Source organism: Neoarius graeffei, chromosome 15 (assembly GCF_027579695.1).
Source record: "Neoarius graeffei isolate fNeoGra1 chromosome 15, fNeoGra1.pri, whole genome shotgun sequence".
Taxonomy (NCBI): domain Eukaryota; kingdom Metazoa; phylum Chordata; class Actinopteri; order Siluriformes; family Ariidae; genus Neoarius; species Neoarius graeffei.
This window is the reverse complement of record NC_083583.1, coordinates 20,921,714-20,948,733: the sequence shown is the minus strand read 5'-3', so window position 1 is coordinate 20,948,733 and position 27,020 is coordinate 20,921,714. Positions and strand designations below refer to the sequence as shown.

The 27,020-nt window shown below is 42.8% G+C and overlaps 1 protein-coding gene across 1 annotated transcript in view; it reads left to right on the top strand.

Moving 5' to 3' along the window:
- The window catches only part of LOC132899240 (CLIP-associating protein 1-like), a 233,637-nt gene that overhangs the window by 97,301 nt on the left and 109,316 nt on the right, over positions 1 to 27,020 (top strand). The window contains exons 9-12 of the mRNA XM_060940986.1: positions 15,475 to 15,603; positions 16,158 to 16,234; positions 19,057 to 19,149; positions 25,587 to 25,732. Of these exons, the coding sequence (XP_060796969.1) occupies positions 15,475 to 15,603; positions 16,158 to 16,234; positions 19,057 to 19,149; positions 25,587 to 25,732 (445 nt within the window). The remainder of the gene's footprint in view (positions 1 to 15,474; positions 15,604 to 16,157; positions 16,235 to 19,056; positions 19,150 to 25,586; positions 25,733 to 27,020) is intronic.

Below are 27,020 nucleotides of genomic sequence, written 5' to 3'. Positions count from 1 at the left end.
ACGATGTCTTGTCTTGTAATTTAAATGAAATAAATTAGAAAAGCTGTGAAGTAAGTAATTCATGAATTGAATCGAAATTGAAGTATGACGAATCGAAATCGAATCGTACTGCTACCGATTCGATTTTCGATGAACCGAACCGAATCGTGACACCCCTGGTACTAAGCTGATAACACGGTACTACTAAGCTGATAGCCTAGTAGTAGAGTAGCCAGTCAGAGCGCGTGATTGCTCACATCCAGTGAATGTGGATAGAATAATAATCAAATATACCATGCACTGAGAAGCTCCAGTTGAAATTATGGATTCTCTGAGGTGACTAGCATAGTACTATTTTGTGAGGGGCGCAGCCCTGAAGAGAATCCGGTGCCTCTCAGTACATGGTATATTTAATTTATATCCATCCATTATCCATAACCATTTGTCCTGTGCAGGGTCACGGGCAAGCTGGAGCCTATCCCAGCTGACTATGGGCGAGAGGCGGGGTACACCTGGACAAGTCACCAGATAGAGACATAGAAACAAACAACCATTCACACTCACATTCACACCTACGGTCAATTTAGAGCCACCAATTAGCCAAACCTGCATGTCTTTGGACTGTGGGGGAAACTGGAGCACCCAGAGGAAACCCACACAGACACGGGGAGAACATGCAGACTCCACACAGAAAGGCCCCCGTTGGCTCCTGGGCTCGAACCCAGAACCTTCTTGCTGTGAGGCGACAGTGCTAACCACTACACCACTGTGCCGCCCATATTTTATTTATATCCCTCATCAAAAGATTCCAAATTAAAATTGTTAACTACAAAGAACTAGAAATAAACCTGAAAAAATATTAGAGGTCTAACTCTGCCTCACTAGGCATGATCATGATATATGTAGATCTATACACACAGAAATGCTCACGGAGCCACAGCTGTGACTCGGGTTGACCATATAGCTTGAAATTGTGACGTCAGTTCATGGTATATCCAGGATATACCATGACTGATTCAGATCATATCCATTTTTTATTTTATTTTTTTTTTATTTTTGACATCATGAGATACATTGCTTAATCAATAGTGGAACTATTTTATGTCACATGAGCCATCTTTGGCCAATCCCTGCACGGGAATTTTTTGATGAGGGATATAATGAAAGATATTTTAAGGGTGTTTCTGGTATAATTGGTGTCAAGGTCTATACTTGTTTTTAAAGAAATACCAGAGAGACTAATTCAAGTTTGGAAATTCTTTTATTCTCTAATATGTAAATACAGTCCATGCAACAGCGGCACGGTGGTGTAGTGGTTAGCACTGTCGCCTCACAGCAAGAAGGTCCGGGTTCGAGCCCCGTGGCCGGCGAGGGCCTTTCTGTGCGGAGTTTGCATGTTCTCCCCGTGTCTGCGTGGGTTTCCTCCGGGTGCTCCGGTTTCCCCCACAGTCCAAAGACATGCAGGTTAGGTTAACTGGTGACTTTAAATTGACTGTAGGTGTGAATGTGAATGGTTGTCTTTGTCTATGTGTCAGCCCTGTGATGACCTGGCGACTTGTCCAGGGTGTACCCCGCCTTTCGCCCATAGTCAGCTGGGATAGGCTCCAGCTTGCCTGCGACCCTGTAGAAGGATAAAGTGGCTGGAGATAATGAGATGAGATGATTCATTATATACTGTATGTTCTAATAAAGTCGGAGGTGGCGGAGTTGAGGATGTTAAGGTTTGCGATGGGAGGTTGAACAGGATAAGGAACGAGCACATCAGAGGAACAGCACATGTGGAGAGCTTGGGAATGAAGCTAAGAGAGATGAGACTGAGATGGTACGGGCACATCCTGCGAAGAGATGCAGAGCATGTTGGAAGGAGAATGTTGAGGATGGAGCTGCCAGGCAAACGAAAACGAGGAAGGCCAAAGAGGAGATACATGGATGTGGTGAGAGAGGACATGAAAGTGGCGGGTGTGGTAGAGAAGGATGCGGAAGACAGGGAGCAATGGAGACGAAAGATCCGCTGTGGCGACCCCTAATCGGGATCAGCCAAAAGAAGAAGAAGATGTACTGTATGTTCTAATAATATGTCAGAGTATATTTAAAAGGAGGGCAGCACGGTGGTGTAGTGGTTAGCGCTGTCGCCTCACAGCAAGAAGGTCCTGGGTTCGAGCCCCGTGGCCGGCGAGGGCCTTTCTGTGCGGAGTTTGCATGTTCTCCCCGTGTCCGCGTGGGTTTCCTCCGGGTGCTCCGGTTTCCCCCACAGTCCAAAGACATGCAGGTTAGGTTAACTGGTGGCTCTAAATTGACCGTAGGTGTGAATGTGAGTGTGAATGGTTGTCTGTGTCTATGTGTCAGCCCTGTGATGACCTGGCGACTTGTCCAGGGTGTACCCCGCCTTTCGCCCGTAGTCAGCTGGGATAGGCTCCAGCTTGCCTGCGACCCTGTAGAAGGATAAAGCGGCTTGAGATAATGAGATGAGATGAGATATTTAAAAGGAGGGCAACACAGTGGTGTAGTGGTTAGCGCTGTCGCCTCACAGCAAGAAGGTCCTGGGTTCGAGCCCCGTGGCCGGCTAGGGCCTTTCTGTGCGGAGTTTGCATGTTCTCCCCGTGTCCGCGTGGGTTTCCTCCGGGTGCTCCGGTTTCCCCCACAGTCCAAAGACATGCAGGTTAGGTTAACTGGTGGCTCTAAATTGACCGTAGGTGTGAATGTGAGCGTGAATGGTTGTCTGTGTCTATGTGTCAGCCCTGTGATGACCTGGCGACTTGTCCAGGGTGTACCCCGCCTTTCGCCCATAGTCAGCTGGGATAGGCTCCAGCTTGCCTGTGACCCTGTAGAACAGGATAAAGTGGCTAGAGATAATGAGATGAGATATTTAAAAGGACAGGGTGACGTCTGCGTAGCTGAACAAAATTAAGTGTGTGTAGCTTGTTAGCCCCCTCTAGCTGTAATATAAAAATCAAAGCATGGTTTATACTTTCTGCTCCATTACCAGCGTTTCTCTGCTAACCCAGTTTACTCCATCAGCACACTGTGTTCCAATACCAGCGTCCTTTCAGTGACTCACTTTCTCTGGTGACGCATCAGAATGTGTCCACTGGCAGTGTCAGGATACTTTGGGTGCAGATTCATCAGGCGTTTATTATTACGGTGAGGGAGCACTTTAGAGGGGCAGATGGTGTGACTTCCAATCAGACAGTGACATTTTGGGAAGACAGCGGGTGATCTAAAACTGTTTAATCCCTAAACATGCTGCTTTAACCCTCTGTTTACTGTTCAGCAATACACACCCAGTTGATCCAGGCCTTTTGTTTTGATATCAGTACAGATGTACAGTTTATGCTGAAATGCCTCTTGCGTGTAAGTTTTATCTCGGTACTTAACAATATAAATTCTATGTACAGAACGAGAGAAGTGATCAACCCTCCTGATGGCATGTGTGTGTACAAGTAGAAAATCAAAGATGGAGCAAATATGTGGACCTTTTTCTTCCATACGTTCATTTTAAAACATTTAAAAGCAGTAAAATACCCTGGAATTATAAAAAAGGAATCAAAGCACATGAAGATTCATTTAGAAAAAAAATGTATTTAAGTGTTTTAGGTAGCCTAAAATGTACCTTAGCTATTTTTTTTTTTCTGAGTGAACAAGCTAATGCTAACAGACAACTTGGCGATAGCTAAATTAGCGATAGCTTTCAGGTCACCCGAGCTTGTTGCTTTGCTAGTATTTTATTCACAATTGTGGTTGCGTTAAGCATTAACATTAGTATGTAATGAATAATTAAAATGTATATTTTTTGTCTTCAAAAGCCCTTAACTGTCTGTGGCAGCTTACATAATACAAAATAATATTGGCTAGTCATGCTAAGTGTGCCATTGCTTTATTTACATTAAACTCCTGTTCCAAAATGGAAGCTCAGCAGTTTTTGACCGAGTTTAGAACATTTTCTGCCACTTGTTATCGTTTTTGACTTTACCAAGCAAAATATATATATGTTATTTACCAGCTGGGAGGTCCGTATCGTGAAATACCGTGACCGAGGTCTTGAAAGTATTCAAGGCCGAGGTCACGGTATTTCACCATACGGACCGACCTTAAACTGGTAAATAATATATATATTTTTTTCTTTACCAAATTCTAACAGAAAACAAGAGCGCCCGAAAGGGAAAACTGAGCCGAGCCGCCATTTTGAATCCTCATTCACGGCTGTAATGCAAATTGCTTCCTCCTCGGTATACAAGTGCACTTCTATGGCAGGAAGAAAACTACATTTTGCTGCCTATGTAGTCCCCTATTTATACAAAACTGAGTCATTCAGGATTCAGCCATGTTTTTGCTCGGTGTTTTTGCTCGACCAAAGTTATACAGTATTATGACCTTTATATTGCATAAATAAAGCCATTTGGTGAAACTTTGATGAAGAGATTGTACTGGTTTAAAGTTTTTATCTAACGTAATATTATGTATGAGGATAACATGGTCCAAAATGGGCCTCATTAACTAATGAGATCAAACTGTTAGCAAGTTACAGGTTTTTAGCTTTCTCCTGAAATGTTTTTTATTTTGTCTTCCTCAGGGTAGTAAAACTCACTTTCGCTGTGAACACTGTCGTTATCGCTATCCATGCTGTAAAATTAATGCTGTTATGCTGAGAAATGCTGGCAAAAATGTATAAGATTTTTGATAATCTTATAAATAAATCTCATAAAAAAAGATAAATGTTGACAAAAAATGCTACTATATTTGTTGTTGTGAACGAGCGAGTCGCCAGAGGTCCGTAACCGGGGTCCGTAACTGGGGTCCGCATCGTAGGATACGGACCCGCTCGCCAGCCAATCAGAGCAAGAGATTTGATGGAAACCGGACTGCGAAAAAAATAAATAGAAGATATTACACAGTTGTGTGAAGATATGAAGTTTAAGTTTTAATTTTGAACCGGTTCGGCATTTTGACAATGCGTGTCCAGTCAGCGGGAAAACACTGGGAGTGACGTCATCAGAGTGAAATTATTAGACATATAGGACACTTTTTCAATGGAATAAAAACATGTATTCTATTCCCTTCTAGCGAGTTCATTCATTTGGTTTGATAGCATGCAATATTGTTCGCATATCGCTTATCCTACCCAATGGAGAATGAGTGTTGAATATAGTTTATGATACTGCATGGTTGTCAAGACAACATGACATCACACGTCGGAGACGTAAAACTTCCGTGCTAGCAAGCAACTGCTGTGACAATTTGTCAACAAACTTGGCCACCAGGTTTGCTTTGTTAAATACAGAAGATTTTGAGAGAATTTTGAAAGGGAATGACGCGTTGAATACCCGAAAGGAATGTGTATGTATAATAATAATATTGGCTGGCTTTTTTTGTGGTATATCAGATATATTCCATTCAGCTAGTGTGAAATCGAGTCTCTGACTCGTTCAATATCACGCTAGCTGAATGGAATATATCTGATATACCACGAAACCCCCCCAGCCAATATTATTTAATTTTTTTTTTCACAGTCCGGTTTCCATCAAATCATGCGCTTTGATTGGCTCACGAGCAGTCCGGAATCCTACAATCCAGAACCCGGTTTCGGACCATTGGCGACTCGCTCGTTCACAACAACAAACAACATAGTAGTGATTTTTTGCCAACATTTATTTTCGCATTTCTCAGTATAATAGCATTAATTTTACAGCATGGATAGCGATAACGACAGTGTTCACAGCAAAAACGAGTTTTACTACCCTGATGGGTTCCCTTTCGGGCGCTCTCATTTTCTGTTAGAATTTGGTAAAGAAAAAAAAAATGTATTATTTACCAGCTTAAGGTCGGTCCGTATTGTGAAATACCGTGACCTCGGCCTTGAAAATACTGACCTTGGCCCAGAGGCCTCGGTCAGTATTTTCAAGACCTCGGTCATGGTATTTCATGATACGGACCTCCCAGCTGGTAAATAATAATGTTGCTCAGATCCGGGATGCATTTCGTATGAAAAATGCAAGTTTTTCAACATGAGAAGATAAACTTCATATCTTCAAGCCAACGTGTGATTTTCTTTTTATTATATCGACACATACACAAACAAAAAGGCCCCAAATTTATCAAACAATTCATTGATATCTTCACAAGTGACCTATAGATTTATGTCACAGTTTTGGTTCTCGATGTCCTGGATGGAGCTTGTATGAAAAATACGAGTGGCGTATTTCCCAGTAAAATGCTTGTGTTCATCTAATATAAACAGTTTGGAGTCCTGATAACTGTGGGATATAATCATCGGGTTTGACGGAGCTTTATCCACTAGTTATTTCAGCTGGCAGGGAATCACATGACTGTGTAGTTAATTGTAGTATTACAGTTCTTACTTACAGCACAGTGCTGTTGATTTTCTATAACAGCAGCTCGGGCAGTAGCTCCTGCTGTAGCTCAAATGAAAGGTTTATATTAATGCACTCATTCTAATGCGCTATGATTTCTATAGTAGTAACCCATTCACAGAAACTTGTATGGCAAACACGCCACATAATCTAAGGCTAACAATTGATTATTTTCCCTAAAAGGGTACACCCTGTCATGTTTTATTCCTTGGATACGGCACACTGTACTACATACGACTTCAATACGTAGTATATGGTGCAGAGTATATACAGTACAGGTACAGTATACATGATACCATGGAGATCATTTCTAGCACAGCCTGTGTGTGTGTGTGTGTGTGTGTGTGTGTGTGTGTGTGTGTGTGTGTGTGTGTGTGTGTTTATTAGCCCCTCCCCCAACCATGTCACCCCTTCCCCCATCAAGTAAAATTGGAAAGCACGTTTACAGAGTGACATATCATCTAAACAGTGTATTCCTGGTGTTCTTGTCACACACACACACACACACACACACACACACACACACACACACACACACACACACACACGCAGGGGGAGGGAGTGTGCTTGTATGAATCATTCAGAGATGCCTATGTTCAGTGTCTGCCTGTCCACATCTGACCACACACTCGGAAAGAGCATCTTTAATCTCACTCACACTCTCTCTCTCACACACACACACACACACACACACACACACACACACAGAGTGAGTAGGGAAGGAGGGGCAGGCTGTGGAGACACAGGCAGCATGAGGCTGAGCCAGAGAGTGTGACGGTATGTTGAGGAAACTGGTATGCCGGAGGATCTGCGCCTGTAAGCATCTCTCTTTCTTTCCATCAGGGGAGGGAGGGAAAGAGGGAGGGAGAGGGGGCAGAAGAATGGCAGACAGGGTCGGTAACAGACAGCAGCGTTGGGTGTGAATGCCGAACGGGTGTGAACAGGAGCTGATCTTTATCACAGAGTAAACGAGAGCATCCTGTAGCGGTGACAGCGGAAAGGACTGGGAACAGATCGTTTTTTCTTGGATTTCGCTGGCAGTGTTTTGTTTGAATGTACGGTGCTGATAATTAGGACTGTGAATCGATATTTGTTTGAATCTGCCACTGTCTTAAATTTGTCTGTCCTTGTGTGAATTATGATGTTTATGATAGTATATAGAAATAACGACACATAGAAGAAGTGTTTATCACAGGAAACGTGTGTGAGAAAGATGGGTTGTGTGTGACCAATGAATGATGCCTTTGGTGAGCTGCTCTGGTGTGTGTGTGTGTGTGTGTGTTAATAATTCATTGGAATTGATTGCCGGTCTGGCACATTTCAGTGCAACTCTCACGTGTATAACTCAAGGGGAAATACATAGGCACTTCCAATAGAAGGTTGCGCTGAATAAGACAGTGCCCTTCAAAGAGGGATCCCTTAGCCATAACTAGCCTAGCATTGCCATCACATTGCATTTAGCCAAGCATTGACTTCACAGCATGGATGGACAGGAATTCATTGCGAGCCTGGCACCTGGACATGTTTGTTCAATAGTCATATTTCCCTCAGGTTTTGTGTTTAAGTGTGCAAGTATTGTAACTACTTAGCAACCCTGTTCTGTTTTGGTATCTTCCTGTTGTACAAATGCCACTAATAGTTAGAAATGGCTAGAGAAGTTGTTTTAAAAGTAAGTTGTATTTAGAAAAACAAAAGAATTATGGATTATCGACCACTGATGCTGTTCTTTCTTTTACTGTGATTAAACCTTGGCTATCTGAAGGGATGTTTATGGTCATTTAGGCCAGGAACTCACATTTAAAAAGCAAACATCACATTAAAGCCAGTCTAGTACTTACATCAGAACATCACTACTAGCCTAGCACTGACATCACATCACATCATCACAGAATGACTAGCCTAGCTCTCACATCACATCATCACAGAATGACTAGCCTAGCTCTCACATCACATCATCACAGAATGACTAGCCTAGCTTTCACATCACATCATCACAGAATGGCTAGCCTAGCTCTCACATCACATCATCACAGAATGACTAGCCTAGCTCTCACATCACATCATCACAGAATGACTAGCCTAGCTCTCACATCACATCATCACAGAATGACTAGCCTAGCTTTCACATCACATCATCACAGAATGGCTAGCCTAGCTCTCACATCACATCATCACAGAATGACTAGCCTAGCTTTCACATCACATCATCACAGAATGGCTAGCCTAGCTCTCACATCACATCATCACAGAATGACTAGCCTAGCTCTCACATCACATCATCACAGAATGACTAGCCTAGCTCTCACATCACATCATCACAGAATGACTAGCCTAGCTTTCACATCACATCATCACAGAATGGCTAGCCTAGCTCTCACATCACATCATCACAGAATGGCTAGCCTAGCTCTCACATCACATCACAGAATGGCTAGCCTAGCTCTCACATCACATCATCACAGAATGACTAGCCTAGCTTTCACATCACGATTCACAGAATGGCTAGCCTAGCTTTCACATCACATCATCACAGAATGACTAGCCTAGCTTTCACATCACGATTCACAGAATGACTAGCCTAGCTTTCACATCACATCATCACAGAATGACTAGCCTAGCTTTCACATCACGATTCACAGAATGACTAGCCTAGCTTTCACATCACATCATCACAGAATGACTAGCCTAGCTTTCACATCACATCATCACAGAATGACTAGCCTAGCTTTCACATCACGATTCACAGAATGGCTAGCCTAGCTTTCACATCACATCATCACAGAATGACTAGCCTAGCTTTCACATCACATCATCACAGAATGACTAGCCTAGCTTTCACATCACGATTCACAGAATGGCTAGCCTAGCTCTCACATCACATCATCACAGAATGACTAGCCTAGCTTTCACATCACGATTCACAGAATGACTAGCCTAGCTTTCACATCACATCATCACAGAATGGCTAGCCTAGCTCTCACATCACATCATCACAGAATGACTAGCCTAGCTTTCACATCACGATTCACAGAATGGCTAGCCTAGCTTTCACATCACATCATCACAGAATGACTAGCCTAGCTTTCACATCACGATTCACAGAATGGCTAGCCTAGCTTTCACATCACATCATCACAGAATGACTAGCCTAGCTTTCACATCACATCATCACAGAATGGCTAGCCTAGCTTTCACATCACATCATCACAGAATGACTAGCCTAGCTCTCACATCACTCACAGAATGGCTAGCCGAGCTCTCACATCACATCATCACAGAATGACTAGCCTAGCTTTCACATCACTACTCACAGAATGACTAGCCTAGCTCTCACATCACATCATCACAGAATGACTAGCCTAGCTCTCACAACATATCATCACAGAATGACTAGCCTAGCTCTCACAACATATCATCACAGAATGACTAGCCTAGATCTCACATCACTACTCACAGAATGGCTAGCCTAGCTCTCACATCACATCATCACAGAATGGCTAGCCTAGCTTTCACATCACATCATCACAGAATGACTAGCCTAGCTCTCACATCACATCATCACAGAATGACTAGCCTAGCTGTCACATCAATGACTAGCATCGCTCTCACATCACTATTCACAGAATGACTAGCCTAGCTCTCACATCACTATTCACAGAATGGCTAGCCTAGCTCTCACATCACTATTCACAGAATGACTAGCCTAGCTCTCACATCACATCACAGAATGACTAGCCTAGCTGTCACATCAATGACTAGCATCGCTCTCACATCACTATTCACAAAATGACTAACCTAGCTCTCACATCACATCACAGAATGACTAGCCTAGCTCTCACATCACATCATCACAGAATGACTAGCCTAGCTGTCACATCAATGACTAGCCTAGCTGTCACATCACTATTCACAGAATGATTAGCCTAGCTCTCACGTCACTATTCACAGAATGACTAGCCTAGCTCTCACATCACTATTCACAGAATGGCTAGCCTAGCTCTCACATCACTATTCACAGAATGGCTAGCCCAGCTCTCACATCACTACTCACAGAATGAGTAGCTTAGCACCGCCATCACATCACCACTAGTCTTGCACACAAATCACAATCTTATGACTAGCCTAGCTTTGACATCATATCAGTGCTAGGCTAGCCATGCTATCACATTACAACAAGGCTATCCAAGAATTAACATCAAGACTATCCTAGCAATGACATAACATCAAATCATGATTAACATAGTTCTCATATCACAGAATGACCAGCCTAGCACTGACATCACATTATCATCACATTATGAATAGCCTAACACTGATATCACAGCACGGACATCCTAGTACTCAGATATCCTGTGCATATTGCATCATGGCTTGCCTTACAGTGACATTATATTATACTCACCGGCCACTTTAATAGGAACTTGTTGTTGATTCTAAGATCCCTGTTCTTGGCAGGCAGGAGTGGAACCCAGTGTGGTCTTCTCCTGTTGAGTGCTGAGATGCTTTTCTGCTCACCACGGTTGTAAAGAGTTGCTATGAGTTGCTGTATCTTTCTGGGCAGCTCAAACCAATCTGGAAAAGCAATTTTCCTCTGACCTCTCTATCAGTAAGGCGTTTCCACCCACAGAACTGTCGCTCACTGAATGTTTTTTGTTTCTCGCACCATTCTGTGTAAACTCTAGAGACTGTTGTGTGTGAAAACCCCAGGAGATCAGCAGTTTAATACTCAAACCAGTCCATCTGGTTCAAACCAACACCCCGCCACAGTGAAAGTCACACTTTGAGATCACAGTTTTTCCCATTCTGATGTTTGAAGTGAACATTAACTGAAGCTCTTGATTTGTATCTGCATGATTTGATGAGATGAGATGAGATGAGATGAGATGAGATGATTTGATGCATTGTGCTGCTGTCAAGGGATCGGCTGATTAGAGAACTGCATAAGGTGTGTGGGTGTTCCTAATAAAGTGGCCAGCGAGTGTCTCATCTCATTATCTCTAGCCGCTTTATCCTGTTCTACAGGGTCGCAGGCGAGCTGGAGCCTATCCCAGCTGACTACGGGCGAAAGGCGGGGTACACCCTGGACAAGTCGCCAGGTCATCACAGGGCTGACACATAGACACAGACAACCATTCACACTCACATTCACACCTACGCTCAATTTAGAGTCACCAGTTAACCTAACCTGCATGTCTTTGGACTGTGGGAGAAACCGGAGCACCCGGAGGAAACCCACGCGGACACGGGGCGAACATGCAAACTCCGCACAGTAAGGACCCTCGCCGGCCACGGGGCTCGAACCCAGGACCTTCTTGCTGTGAGGCGACAGCGCTAACCACTACACCACCGTGCCGTTGCCAGTGAGTGTATATTTAAATAATATTGGCTGGCTTTTTTTCGTGGTATATCAGATATATTCCATTCAAGTTCAGTATCATGCTGGCTGAATGGAATGTATCTCATATACCACGAAAAAAAACATCTAATATTATCATTAACCATACACATTCGATGGAACAAACCTGGCGGCCATGTTTGTTTACAAATTGTCACAGTCACTCGTGAGCGCAGAAGTTTTACGTGTAATGCGTATTTTATGGGGGCGACACGGCGGTGTAGTGGTTAGCACTGTCGCCTCACAGCAAGAAGGTCCGGATTCGAGCCCCGTGGCCGGCGAGGGCCTTTCTGTGCGGAGTTTGCATGTTCTCCCCGTGTCCGCGTGGGTTTCCTCCGGGTGCTCCGGTTTCCCCCACAGTCCAAAGACATGCAGGTTAGGTTAACTGGTGACTCTAAATTGACCGTAGGTGTGAATGTGAGTGTGAATGGTTGTCTGTGTCTATGTGTCAGCCCTGTGATGACCTGGCGACTTGTCCAGGGTGTACCCCGCCTTTCGCCCGTAGTCAGCTGGGATAGGCTCCAGCTTGCCTGCGACCCTGTAGAACAGGATAAAGCGGCTACAGATAATGAGATGAGAGATGAGAAGTGTCCAAAAATATAATATATGAGTGACAGCTAGGTTTATTATTAGTTAATCATAACATTCATACGGTATTACTACATAAAGCATCACTGTATGGTGACAAAGCGTTGTTAGCTTAACATGTCCACTTCAAAATATTCAGATACATGAAATTCAAGATTGCAAACTGACATTTGTGCAAGTTCTATTTTGACTGTGCCAGTGGTGGCTGTGTAGAACGGCTGCATTTATGTTTAATTAAATAGAAAATAAAGTAAATTTAAAAAAATGTAACAACAATAATAATAATAATCATAATAATGCATTTATTTGTTTGTTAGCTTTTTTACAATAATTCTTCTAGGACATCAAATAAACATCTCACATCACATTATAATATTTAACAGTTATTCCACGAAATCGAGTCGTACATAAGCTGATAGCCGACGAGGCGCATAGCACGGAGTTGTCTATAATCCATGTCTGACGAGATTGAATGGAATAACTGTTTTATTCTATCCACATTCACTGGGTTTTGAGAAACAAAGCATTTTTATTTTTTGCAAATTCAATAAATAAAATCTTTATACAAAATGACAATCATTTCTGCTTAGAATGTAAACAAACCGGCGAAATGACAGTAGCAATTATAATAATAATTCTTGAAATAAAAAGAAAAAGATATATGTTCTTACCATCAAATACTTTTATTCCATATTTTGTTGCTTTTTACTTTTTTATTTTCTGGGGTTTTGTTTTCGAGTAGAGTTTTTATTTCGTCCTCGGTTGGTTCAGCAACACGCTCCGCCATTTTGTTTTTCTCTACTCATGGTATATGAGCTGATAGCCTAGTAGTAGAGCAGCCAATCAGAGCACGATCGCTCATATCCAGTGAATGTGGATAGAATAAAATGTTATGTTTTATGCTAGCTATGGTGTGAAGTGAATGCTAGTCGTGAAAGTTTTCTATAGGGTCTCACACCACAGCTAGTTAGCACTGATGGCGATTAGATATTAAGTTAAGCCTTAGATTATAATAGTATTTAGTTATATTTATAGGTTAGATAATGCTCTCAGAACACAATATGACCTTGTTTGGATACCTCTATATGCTTTGACATATTTGCATCAAATAAAAACAGTTGAAGGCTGAAGTATGAATTTAAATAAAAAAAATCCATCCATCCATTACCTATAGCCACTTATCCTGTTCTACAGGGTCACAGGCAAGCTGGAGCCTATCCCAGCTGACTACTGGCGAAAGGCGGGTACACCCTGGACAAGTCGCCAGGTCATCGCAGGGCTGACACATAGACATGTGCATGGTATATTTCATGTGCGTGGTATACCCATCCATCCATCCGTTATCCGTAACCACTTATCCTGTGCAGGGTCGCAGGCAAGCTGGAGCCTATCCCAGCTGACTATGGGCGAGAGGCGGGGTACACCCTGGACAAGCCACCAGATAGAGACATCAAGACAAACAACCATTCACACTCACATTCACACCTACGGTCAATTTCGAGTCACCAGTTAACCTAACCTGCATGTCTTTGGACTGTGGAGGAAACCGGAGCACCCGGAGGAAACCCACGCGGACACGGGGAGAACATGCAAACTCCGCACAGAAAGGCCCTCGTTGGCTGCTGGGCTTGAACCCGAACCTTCATGCTGAAGGCGACAGCGCTAACCACTACACCACCGTGCTGCCCAAATAAATAAACATATATATTTCAAATATTTAAAACTTTTTCCCATGGTTTTATTTATTTGGTATACACTTTTGCAAGTTTAAATATTCCTTTTCTAACAATGTAATGATCAGAAATAAATAAAGAGAAATTAATTATTAACAGTGAAAAGTCAAACAAGTCCACTCTCAGATCTTTTACTTTTTACTTCACTAGTGGAATGATGAATATTTGCATGGAATGTATTTATACTGTATGTGTACTATTAACTATTAAATATGTCCATTTATTCACTATGTTTTAACCTATAAAAAATAAATGCTTTTTATTTAATTTTTTTATTTTTTTAATCCATGATGTGATTTTGTTAGAATGTGTTTAGTCACTACACTGGGGAGCACTTACTTGTTTCTCCTAGGCCTGCTTACACTGACAAATTAAAGTACTTAAAGGAACAGTCCACCGTACTTCCATAATGAAATATGCTCTTATCTGAATTGAGACGAGCTGCTCCGTACCTCTCCGAGCTTTGCGCGACCTCCCAGTCAGTCAGACACGCTGTCACTCCTGTTAGCAATGTTGCTAGGCTCAGTATGGCCAATGGTATTTTTTGGGGCTGTAGTCAGATGCGACCAAACTCTTCCACGTTTTTCCTGTTTACATAGGTTTATATGACCAGTGACATGAAACAAGTTCAGTTACACAAATTGAAACGTAGCGATTTTCTATGCTATGGAAAGTCTGCACTATAATGACAGGCGTACTAACACCTTCTGCGCGCTTCGGCAGCGCATTGATATCTGAGCTCCGTATTTGTCAATTTGTGTAACTGAACTTGTTTCATATCACTGGTCATATAAACCTATGTAAACAGGAAAAACGCGGAAGAGTTTGGTCGCATCTGACTACAGCCCCAAAAAATACCATTGGCCATACTGAGCCTAGCTACATTGCTAACAGGAGTGACAGCGCGTCTGACTGACTGGGAGGTCGTGCAAAGCTCGGACAGGTACGGAGCAGCTCGTCTCAATTCAGGTAAGAGCGTATTTCATTATGGAAGTACGGTAGACTGTTCCTTTAAGAAATTATTAACGTGCTCTAGATTTGTGTCAGATTGTCATTACAAGCACTATAACATTCCAGGAAAAATAGGAAAATAAGCAAAATAGAGTACAATGTACTCGGATCATAGGGCTGCTAATACAATCATTACGTTACATTACATTAATGACATTTAGCAGACGCTCTTATCCAGACCGACGTACAACAGAGCAGCCTGGGAGCAGTTCGGGGTTAGGTGCCTTGCTCAAGGGCACTTCAGCCATTCCTGCTGGTCTAGGGAATCGAGCCAGCAACCTTTTGGTCCCAAAATTGCTTCTCTAACCGGTCAACAACTGAATACAATTTCTGAAGTTAAGCAGGCTTTAATACTTAGACAACTGTAAAAGTATTTGCATTGAAGTTTTTCTTTTTTCAGATAAGAACATAGATGATGATGACTCTGTGGACGGAGGCCGTTCCTCTGCCTCCTCTAAAGGAGCAGCATCTGTCCGCCGGACTGGATCCATGCGCAGACCGAGCTCCGCCTCCAGCACAAAGAGCACAGGTTAAGACCACCACCCAAAAAAAAAGAAGAATATACTGTATACTGTACTGTAATATTCACCATACCTTGTGAAAGACATAGTGATCAGGGGTTACATCTAGTAAATAATCTCATCTCATCTCATTATCTCTATCCACTTTATCCTGTTCTACAGGGTCGCAGGCAAGCTGGAGCCTATCCCAGCTGACTACGGGCGAAAGGCGGGGTACACCCTGGACAAGTCGCCAGGTCATCACAGGGCTGACACATAGACACGGACAACCATTCACATTCACACCTACAGTCAATTTAGAGTCACCAGGTAACCTAACCTGCATGTCTTTGGACTGTGGGGGAAACCGGAGCACCCGGAGGAAACCCACGCGGACACGGGGAGAACATGCAAACTCCGCACAGAACGGCCCTCGCCGGCCACGGGGCTCGAACCCGGACCTTCTTGCTGTGAGGCGACAGCACTAACCACTACACCACCATGCCGCCCTTCTAGTAAATAATGATATATAAAATAATTAAAACGATAGATTATTGTGTATTTGTGTGTGTTCCGTCCACAGGAAAAGAGGTGTCAGGTGCTGGTGCTGTGGATGAAGAAGACTTTATCCGGGCCTTTGAGGATGTGCCCACCATCCAGGTGAGACCCACTTTACCCCCAACATCACAGTAACGTTTACTTCTTATTGTTTATTAGTGGGATTAAAGACATCGCTCAAAGTAAATGTTCTGTTTAACATTCATGCTGTTTATCGTTTGCCCTCATTCACCAATATACACTCGGGTTTTTGTGGTGAAATTGTTTTTCCTTTCTCCACCTGCTAGGATTTTCTTATTAAACCTCTCTATATCCATCCGTCCATTATCGATACCACATATCCATCAGGGTTGCGGGTGAACTGGAGCCAGTCCCAGCTGTTTTTTTTGAGAGGCAGGGTACTCCCTGGGCAGGTCGCCAAGAGATGAATAACCAAGCTTGTAGTACTCGAGTCCAGGTCTTGGACTCGAGTCAGACTCGTGGCCCTAATTTTAAGGACTCAGGACTTGACTTGGACTTGAGCACTGGTGACTCGGACTCATAAATTGGAGACGAGGACTCTGATTTTTTTTTTCTTTATTTTTTGTAACATGCTATAATAATTTGTCATAAAATGTTTTTATCTACATTAATTTTTGTACTAATTTCATGTAAGAGTGTCACACCTGCGCGCCTTGGCATGTGCATCAGATAGACTCTCGGGCGTTAGTCTGGCTAACGCGACTTCAAAGCTCTGCGAGCATTTGGTCTAGCAAAGATATTAAGCCCAACTGTTTCCCAAAGGCGTGGTTGACCCGCCTCCCTGAAATGCCTCAGTTTGCTACTGGTCGAAGCCAGAAAAGGCTGTGACGAAGCTTAAACCAATCACATCACTTTTTCCTCTGACGTATGTGACGCGACGGAAACTGCTTGAGTAACAGGAAGAAGATAAATACCTCCAGGGCTGCTCTTTGCTCCGTTTTCAATGAGAACTTCCCGTTGAATGCTTTCAATACAGCATCTACCGCTGTGTCAAAGGCTTGCCGCTGCTCCATGTTCGTAATGTTTCTAGTGAATGAAGCGCTTCCAGCATAGATTCTGTAAACAATCTATGGCTTCCGGTCGCAGTTCTACTACGTCACTGCCTTGAACACGCCTCTACCCAGGGCCGTTGGAGATGCTCAAAGTTGATTGGCTCCCGATTTTTCAGGAGCTTGGAAGAGCTGGAGATAGCTTGACTTGCCAGACTAAGCTCGCAACAGGCCCTCGTGTTGCGTCACACTTAGGATGGGCGGGCCCAGGCTACTCGGGCGTGCTCCAGACAGCGTGTGTACCGAGCGGATTCTCATGCATGCGCCGTAAACGACTCGCACATGCACAGGATTAAGGCGCAATCGTCATGCCTACATACATTAAAAACTGTGAAAACACACTTATTTTGCGAAGTATTGAGTTGCATTGCTGAGACATTACTGAGCCTTATTTCCTTGTTTGGTTTCCCGAGCCCTCATTTCCTATTTCTCGTCTTTGATCCTGCCGAGTCTACGATAGCCTGTTTGTGCCTCGCTCGACCTATTGCCTGTTTCACTGTTTTATGATTTTGCCTGCCATTCTGGATTGTTTACCGTCTTCACTTGTATTAATAAACACACCTTCTGCACTTACATCCGTCTCCCAACCATCTCTGACAGAATACTTCACACTCCCTGACAAAGAGAAGCACATTCATCTGTTCATACGTCATGTTCAGGAACAAACTAATGTTTGTAATGGCGATAAATCAGCCACCATCAAACGGTGCGGTTGGAGTCTTGGACTTGACTTGGATCAGTAGTGGACTCAACTTGAGTTACACGTCGGTCCTGGGATCGAGATGCTGACCTCTTCTGCTCCTCGGACCTGCCTGATCCATCCTGGTGCCCTGTGTCTGGTTGGAGTCTCATCGCATCGCTCCTGTGGAGGGCGGCCCCATGTGGACAGTTGAGGGTCACGCCTGGAGGACGCTCTGGACTCTTGCAGTGGTGCTTTTGTGGCTGGGGACTGCAGCTGACTTGCTGACATTGGGACTACGGTTGTCGTGAACGGTTTTGCGCTCGGGTTTCCGTCGGTGGGGGGTTTATAGCATCAACGAAGCTGACTTTATGTTAGGACTGTTATAGTCATGTTGTCTGTTGTTGCCCAAATGAGGATGGGTTCCCTTTTGAATCTGGTTCCTCTCGAGGTTTCTTCCTCATGTCATCTGAGGGAGTTTTTCCTTGCCACTGTCGCCACAGGCGTGCTCATTGGGGATAGATTAGGGATAAAATTAGCTCATATTTCAAGTCATTCAAATTCTGTAAAGCTGCTTTGTGACAATGTTTATTGTATACAAATAGACTTGACTTGAAATTTTCTTTAATGACTTGGACTTGACTCGGATTTGAACACTGGGGACTCGTGACTGGACTCAGACTTGAGGTTTAGTGACTCGATTACAACACTCCGATTAACCATTCATACTCACACTAGTTTAGAGTAGTCAGTTGACTTAATCCACATGTCTTTGGACTGTGGGAGGAAACCGGGGCACCTGGAGGAAACAGGGAGAACATGCAAACTCTCCACAGAAACGCCCAAGTCAGCTTCGGGGTCCGAACCCAGAACCTTCTTGCTATGAGGTGACAGTGCTAACCACTGCACCCTCATGCTGCTCCTTCTCTATATCATAAACTGAAAGGTGAAAATGTGTCAGAAATCAGATGTACAAATTCAATATCCCTGAAATGAAAGCCTCAGCAAAAGACCATACTCATTTTTTTTTTCCCCCCATCTGAAAGATGATGTACTGCTGGGCTTGTCATTTTTCATCGCTCTAATATTAACTGAAAGGTCACCGAGGCTGCTCGGGTTGGGGATCAGCCAGTTCTGGCTCTGCTCATGAGGATTGTGCTTTGTGCCCATTTCAGATTTACTCCAGCAGAGAGCTCGAGGAGTCCATGAATAAAATCAGAGAGGTCCTCTCAGATGAAAAACAAGACTGGGAGCACAGAGTGGCGGCGGTGAGCGATTTCCTGCCATTTCACATATCTTTTGTTGATAAAATCAGAGTTATGCTCAGAATTAAAGAGTATTTATTAGATTAGATCTACAGTAGGTTGTGAAATGGAGCAGGCAGCATCCACTTGCGCCTAAGGCACCTGAATCTGAACCCTATTCCACTTGTTTGGTCGACTGAAGCACTGCCTCTGTTGCGAAGGAGTCAGTGAGTCAGTGAGCGAAGCGTAAGTGAAGAAAGTAAGTCAGGCAGGCAGTAAAGCACAGATTAAAGGAGAACGGAAGGCAAATTTTTGTATTATCAAAATTATATTTATCATGTTATTAAATATAGGAATGCATTTTTGATCGCTATTTTGTCACTGCTATAGCAAGTTATGAGTGTTTGAAATACGCTACGTAATACATCAGTCCATATGTCAAAGCAACGGCCGTAAACGAGATTCGCTGAGACCTGTGCGAGACATCGTAGGACGGAAGTAAAACGTACAGCGGAAATCAAAGTGACGACATCTGCCAACGTCGTCAAAAGACGTGCGCGCCCTCTTTTGAATGCTGACGTAATCAAGCCGGAAGTTTTCCCTGTGTCCGAAATCGCTCCCTACTCACTATATAGGGCACTATATAGTGGGGACGCCATTTTGTAGCGCTATCCGAAACCTTAGTGAGGGTTATGTGGGAAATGCGCTCAGTATAATATATATTTATCACAAAAATACATACATGCATGTATTTATTATTTTGAAAACCCACCAGCCGCCTGATCTGGCACGTTTTAATTGTGCGACAGTAATTGACGTAAATACCAGCGCGACGGACTAGTCCTTATCCTGTCGTCTTTCCAACTCTTCTCTACTCCACGTTGGTTCGAAGTCGTATGGAATAATCTCTATCACTGATGAAGCTGGCAAATCTCAAAATTAATCTAAATAGGAATGATCTGGCCCCTGTGTAAACAGTTTTCAAAATGGCGGTGCTGACGCTTCACATTTGAAGTCTCGCACAAGTCTCGTGAAGATCGCGCGGATAAGCGACGCCTGCCGTGGACCAAACGAACTACATTCAACATGGCTAAAAACCGAAAAGGCTGATCAGTGTAATATAATATGCCAATACGAGTCACGATATAAGGTTAATAAAACCTTGAATAACACGTTAATTAAGAAATAAAGCGAGTTTAAAAATGACTTCAGTTCCCCTTTAAAGGAAGGAATAAATTCAGTCAGAGAGTCAGTGAGTAAAGAAGGAAAGGAAATAATGGACATAACTCAGTGAGTGAGTCAGGAAGTCAGTGAGTATGTAAAGGAAGTAGCAAAGTAAGTAAATGACTCAGGCAGTAAAGAAAGTAAGTGAAGTAAGTAAAATATTGAGTAAATTAGTCAGGCAGGCAGTCAGTAAGTCAATTAGTAATAAATTAAGTAGAGCAAGTCAGTACGTAAAGAAAGCAAACAAGTAAGTAAGGTAATGGAATAATTAACAATTATTATATGGCATGAGCTCCTTCCGGTAAAGTCGTGCGCTCTGATTGGTTCCTTGGCAGGCAGAATTTTCCCGTAATGCTCGTAGGTGATTACGGACATTTTTTCCAAGGTGTCTGCTTTCAGTGTTGCGAAAAACAAACAAAAACGACAAAAATTGATTAATTGGTAATCCATTTTGTTGAAAAATGAACGAATATAGATTATATTTTAATCTTTCTCAGAACATTTGTCATGTATTACTCGAGTGGAGAAATAAATTCAGTTTTGAAACCGCTAGCCATTTATTCTGCATGCGCGACTTAACTACATTACAAATATGACATGACTGAAAGTAGCATCACATCTTATTATAATGACCATCTGTTTTAAAGCTATAACTGCCTTTCAGATTTTTCAAGTGTAGGTTATAAACGATTTTCCCTGACACTCGGTTATTTTTGTTGAGTGGACCGAAAGCTACTGAATTCGAATCACAGACTTCCAATTTTATTAGGTTTTTAAAAATAGAACAATTAATGAATTTAGGGCCATGTGGCCCAAAATTCTCCGCTATTTTTTCCTGCTTCACCGTGACACAATACAAGATACTACATCATGCATCACGTGGTGGGTTTTCCCCGTTCGCGCAAGGCATTGTGGGATACGAATTTGAAACAGGAGAGGAAAATGGAGGACGCGAATGAAACGTGAAAGGCCGACTACAGTAACGGAAAGCGAGAAGAAAAGACGTTATGTTGCGAAGGAAAGGAAACGCAGGACCAAACTAATAAATATCAGCGGTCAGCGAGCACCTCGGTGTGATCAGCTGTTCGTTTAGCGACAGAATGATGGAACTGTCAGTGCACGGTCAAAGGTAAGCCTGTAGGTGGCAGTAATACAACACAGGATGCTGCATGATGAAAAACCCAAAAGAAGAAGAAGAAGGTAAACCTGCGCATGCACACACGGACTTCCTCTGTCTGCTTGACTGAGCGAAGCGAGCGATTTCATACACATTATTTGCTCGGGAATCCCCTCAAATTAAATAACTTCCCAGCCACAGAATGGCCAGAGATTTTGTGAGATATTAAGCCTCGGTCACAACCGGCCATACGTGCTCCTACGGCCGGTCTACGTGCAAAAAACGCAAGAAACGCACGGAGGGTGCGCGTGTGACGTGCTGATTTTCGAGCCATAGACTGGCCGCAGACCGGCCGCAGATGTTCTTTGTCATGTCAAACAAACTCTACGGGCGCTTACGTTTTTTTCAGGTTGCAAGACAAACTTACGGCCAACGCGCGTCTTTCTCCACGAACAAAAAAAAAACGCAGCGATTTGGGAAATGCCAAAAATCGCACGGCCAAAAAATCGTACGTCCGGCTATGACCTAGGCTTTACAGAAATAAACATATATCACAATCACCAAATTTCAGAGAGAAGTAAATTTCACCGATTTTATGAAATCAAAAGGCCGTCTACTTTTAATCTTAGAAATAAAAAAAAAAACATATAATAAGCTCCAAAGCCATAAATTAACCTCACTTTCTCAGTCTTGACGGGAAAATATCAGACCTCGGTCTTCATACTGTCAAGACGGTATTACGGTTGAATGTTTTCCTGAAAAGACCTCACACTCAGTTAATAAGTAACTCTTATTCCCCGAAGACGAAGTGAATATCAGTGAATAATAACCGAGACGAAGTCGAGATTATTACCTCGCCCGGGACGGAGTCCACCAGGGGGCGATGTATTGTTTTCGGTCGGGTTTCTTTGTTTTTTTGTTAACAATATTACGGGAAAATGGCTGGATCAATCGTCGTGAAACTTTCATGATAGATGGGCGTTGGTCTCAAATAGAACCTCCAAAATTTTGAGGGTCATCCGGTTAAGGTCACCAAAAAGGTCAAAATCGTTTTTGTTGCGTCTACTGCCTCTTATAGAAGCGCTAGCCACTACGTCATCGTGCTGTAAGAATGTAAGAGTGTAACGATCATGCACTGCGCATGCGCATACGCGTGTTCCGATTAAAATGGCCGGTGAGTGTATACAATTCGGGTCACCATTTGAAATAAATGGACTCGACTAAAGAAATCACATTCAGACATGTTTATGCTTATTACAGAGGGAAAGTGCGTTCCACTGAGCTCTAGCGCCGGGCCATTTCCGGGAAATAAGAGTTTGGGTCATGGCGACAGCGTGCGTATGTCAGCCTCGGTTCGGACGTTTCAGTTTCGAAAACTGTAAGAGGTACAGGAAGAGTAGAATAATATAAAGTACAGACACTTGGTATATTTTACTTGGTATCAGAAAACAGTTTTATTTATAAGCAGTAGCCACATGGACCCATAGGGTACCTTTTTTTTTTTTTCCGCGATACCTTCTTTCATCATAAGTGCTACCAGGCGAGGTTTGTTTTGCCTGGCAACACTTGCTATTCACTGAGCCTGAGGCGGATAATTGTTTGAGTATAAATACACCAGTGATTATTTTAAAAAATCATATTAAAAAAATGTATTTAAAACTTCAGAAGGCGTGCAAATGTAATAACGGTGCAGCGCAGACTTGTGTTACTTATCTATGCCGAGTCACATAAAATACTTTGTTTTGAAATGCATAAAATAAATCACAATTTCACCTTACCTTTGAATAGTTTTAGACCAAACTTTGTTGCATCTTTAGTGCTTTTAGGAACAGCATTTTCTTTCATAATTTGTACAACCCTGATTCCAAAAAAGTTGGGACAGAGTACAAATTGTAAATAAAACCGGAATGCAATAATTTACAAATCTCAAAAACTGATATTGTATTCACAATAGAACATAGACAACATATTAAATGTCGAAAGTGAGACATTTTGAAATTTCATGCCAAATATTGGCTCATTTGAAATTTCATGACAGCAACACATCTCAAAAAAGTTGGGACAGGGGCAATAAGAGGTGGAAAAGTTAAAGGTACAAAAAAGGAACAGCTGGAGGACCAAACTGCAACTCATTAGGTCAATTGGCAATAGGTCATTAACATGACTGGGTATAAAAAGAGCATCTTGGAGTGGCAGCGGCTCTCGGAAGTAAAGATGGGAAGAGGATCACCAATCCCCCTAATTCTGCGCTGACAAATAGTGGAGCAATATCAGAAAGGAGTTCGACAGTGTAAAATTGCAAAGAGTTTGAACATGTCATCATCTACAGTGCATAATATCATCAAAAGCTTCAGAGAATCTGGAAGAATCTCTGTGCGTAAGGGTCAAGGCCGGAAAACCATACTGGGTGCCCGTGATCTTCGGGCCCTTAGACGGCACTGCATCACATACAGGCATGCTTCTGTATTGGAAATCACAAAATGGGCTCAGGAATATTTCCAGAGAACATTATCTGTGAACACAATTCACCGTACCATTCACCGTTGCCAGCTAAAACTCTATAGTTCAAAGAAGAAGCCAAGGCTCAGTTCAGTTGGTTGGGTTCAATGCCCAAACTGATGATCACATCATCAGTTTTTCTTTAGCTAATCAGACACAAGGTACACCACCACTCTTGCCAGAGCAGTTGGGTGCCTTGCTCAAGGGCACTTAGGTCAATCCTGCTAGTCTGGGGAATCAAACCAGCAACCTTTTGGTCCCAAAGCTGTTTCTCTAACCATTAGGCCATGACTTCCCCAATGGGCCAAGGCTCATTTAAAATGGACTGTGGCAAAGTGGAAAACTGTTCTGTGGTCAGACGACTCAAAATTTGAAGTTCTTTATGGAAATCAGGGACGCCGTGTCATTTGGACTAAAGAGGAGAAGGACGACCCAAGTTGTTATCAGTGCTCAGTTCAGAAGCCTGCATCTCTGATGGTATGGGGCTGCATTAGTGCGTATGGCATGGGCAGCTTACACATCTGGAAAGACACCATCAATGCTGAAAGGTATATCCAAGTTCTAGAGCAACATATGCTCCCATCCAGACGACGTCTCTTTCAGGGAAGACCTTGCATTTTCCAACATGACAATGCCAAACCACATACTGCATCAATTACAGCATCATGGCTGCGTAGAAGAAGGGTCCGGGTACTGAACTGGCCAGCCTGCAGTCCAGATCTTTCACCCATAGAAAACATTTGGCGCATCATAAAACGGAAGATACGACAAAAAAGACCTAAGACAGTTGAGCAACTAGAATCCTACATTAGACAAGAGTGGGTTAACATTCCTATCCCTAAACTTGAGCAACTTGTCTCCTCAGTCCCCAGACGTTTACAGACTGTTGTAAAGAGAAAAGGGCATGTCTCACAGTGGTAAACATGGCCTTGTCCCAACTTTTTTGAGATGTGTTGTTGTCATGAAATTTAAAATCGCCTAATTTTTCTCTTTACATGAAACATTTTCTCAGTTTAAACATTTGATATGTCATCTATGTTCTATTCTGAATAAAATATGGAATTTTGAAACTTCCACATCATTGCATTCCGTTTTTATTTACAATTTGTACTTTGTCCCAACTTTTTTGGAATCAGGGATGTAATTCTTCCTCACTTACGGCGACGAAGCGATCGGCCGCCGTTTTGCCGAGTCGCTCGAGGTGATTATCGAGAAACGGTCCGAATTTCTCGACCAATCAGCGCACGCGATTTCCTATAATCACCTGCGTATTTATACTAATATGGTTTACAAATTTAGTGGTTATGCATACTGTCTGCAATTTCATCTGCAGAGGCATTACATGCCAACAAAATGGAAAAGATACACAAAACGAGAGCACGTTAATAAACTGCCTTTATATTTTTGACTCTGTTTGGTCAAACTAGCTGTTTTACTCGAGTGTGATTGCTATGTTCACACCTGCGCAAGGTGCTAAACTCACCAGGGTTTGAATGAACAAATAGTGCACATATGAAAGCGTTCTTACAGTGCCTCTCTCTCTCTCACCAACCTTCAAAATGAAAGCTCCTAATTGTGTATTATGTACACATATTAAAATAAGTTTATTTATTTCTTGTAGCTGAAGAAGGTGCGTTCGCTGTTGCTCGCCGGAGCCACTGATCATGAAGCGTTCTTCCAACAAGTGCGGCAGCTGGAAGGAGCGTTCAAGCTCTCCGCTAAAGACCTACGCTCTCAGGTTGTCCGTGAGGCCTGCATCACACTGGGGTATGTTCAGTTTATCGCTCGACACTCCAAGTGGCTGTTAGTTAAAAAGATGTCAGTTCTAAAAGGGCTATAAAGGAAAAGATCAATTAGTTGAAAGGCATTTTGGTTTGTGTTGAATGGGTTCCAGACTTGCTTTTAAGCTTCATGCAGTACATTACATTACGTTATCATGGAGGGGTGGAGTAAAGTGCATAATACACTGTAACCACGGATCTCTACGTAAAATATCTGGATGGCTCATTGACTCGTCAAAGTGCAGCCATCTGTCCGCCGTATTACCACACGCATGGGATCGGTACGGTCATATCTCCGCCTTGGAAGCTACACAAAACTGGACGTGTTATTCATCTAATTGTTGGGAAAAAACAAAAACTGGACGCTATTTATATACGTGTGTGTGTGTGTGTGTGTGTGTGCGTATGTGTGTCATTGTGTGAATGTTTGATTTTTGTGGGGTGTCTGTGTTTTAATCATAATGTACAGTATTCAATACATTATATCAATCATATTATTATTGTTGTTATTATTATTATTATTATCATTATTATTATTTATTCGACCAAATAGAAAACACATACACAATGCATGCATAACAGAAGAAAACAAAGCGGACATTACAACATGACGGAACAATTCTGGTTTCCACAGAGATGGAGACAGCATGTGGGTCCACAAAAGTAATGTCATTTCCTGTTGTTCAGAGGCATGTGAATATTTATATCAGCTATATATATATATATAAAAAAAACGGATTCTATTGCACAGAATAAAAAATGAAATTAAACTAATTATGCAAATCATGGATGGAACAGAGAGTTACATGTAGATATTACAATATAACTATTTATACTGGGGCGGCACGGTGGTGTAGTGGTTAGCGCTGTCGCCTCACAGCAAGAAGGTCCGGGTTCGAGCCCCGTGGCCGGCGAGGGCCTTTCTGTGCGGAGTTTGCATGTTCTCCCCGTGTCCGCGTGGGTTTCCTCCGGGTGCTCCGGTTTCCCCCACAGTCCAAAGACATGCAGGTTAGGTTAACATGGGACGGCCTTGGGCTGAGGTGCCCTTGAACAAGGCACCGAACTCCCGACTGCTCCCCGGGCGCTGTTAGCATGGCTGCCCACTGCTCTGGGTAGTTGTGTGTGTGTGTGTGTGTGTATGTGCGCTCATTGTTCACGTGTGTGTTCACTGCTTCAGATGGGTTAAATGCAGAGAGGAATTTCACAAATATGTGATGAATAAAGTTGTGCTTTCTTTCTTTCTTTAGAAACAGATTGATACCAGTCCGTACCGT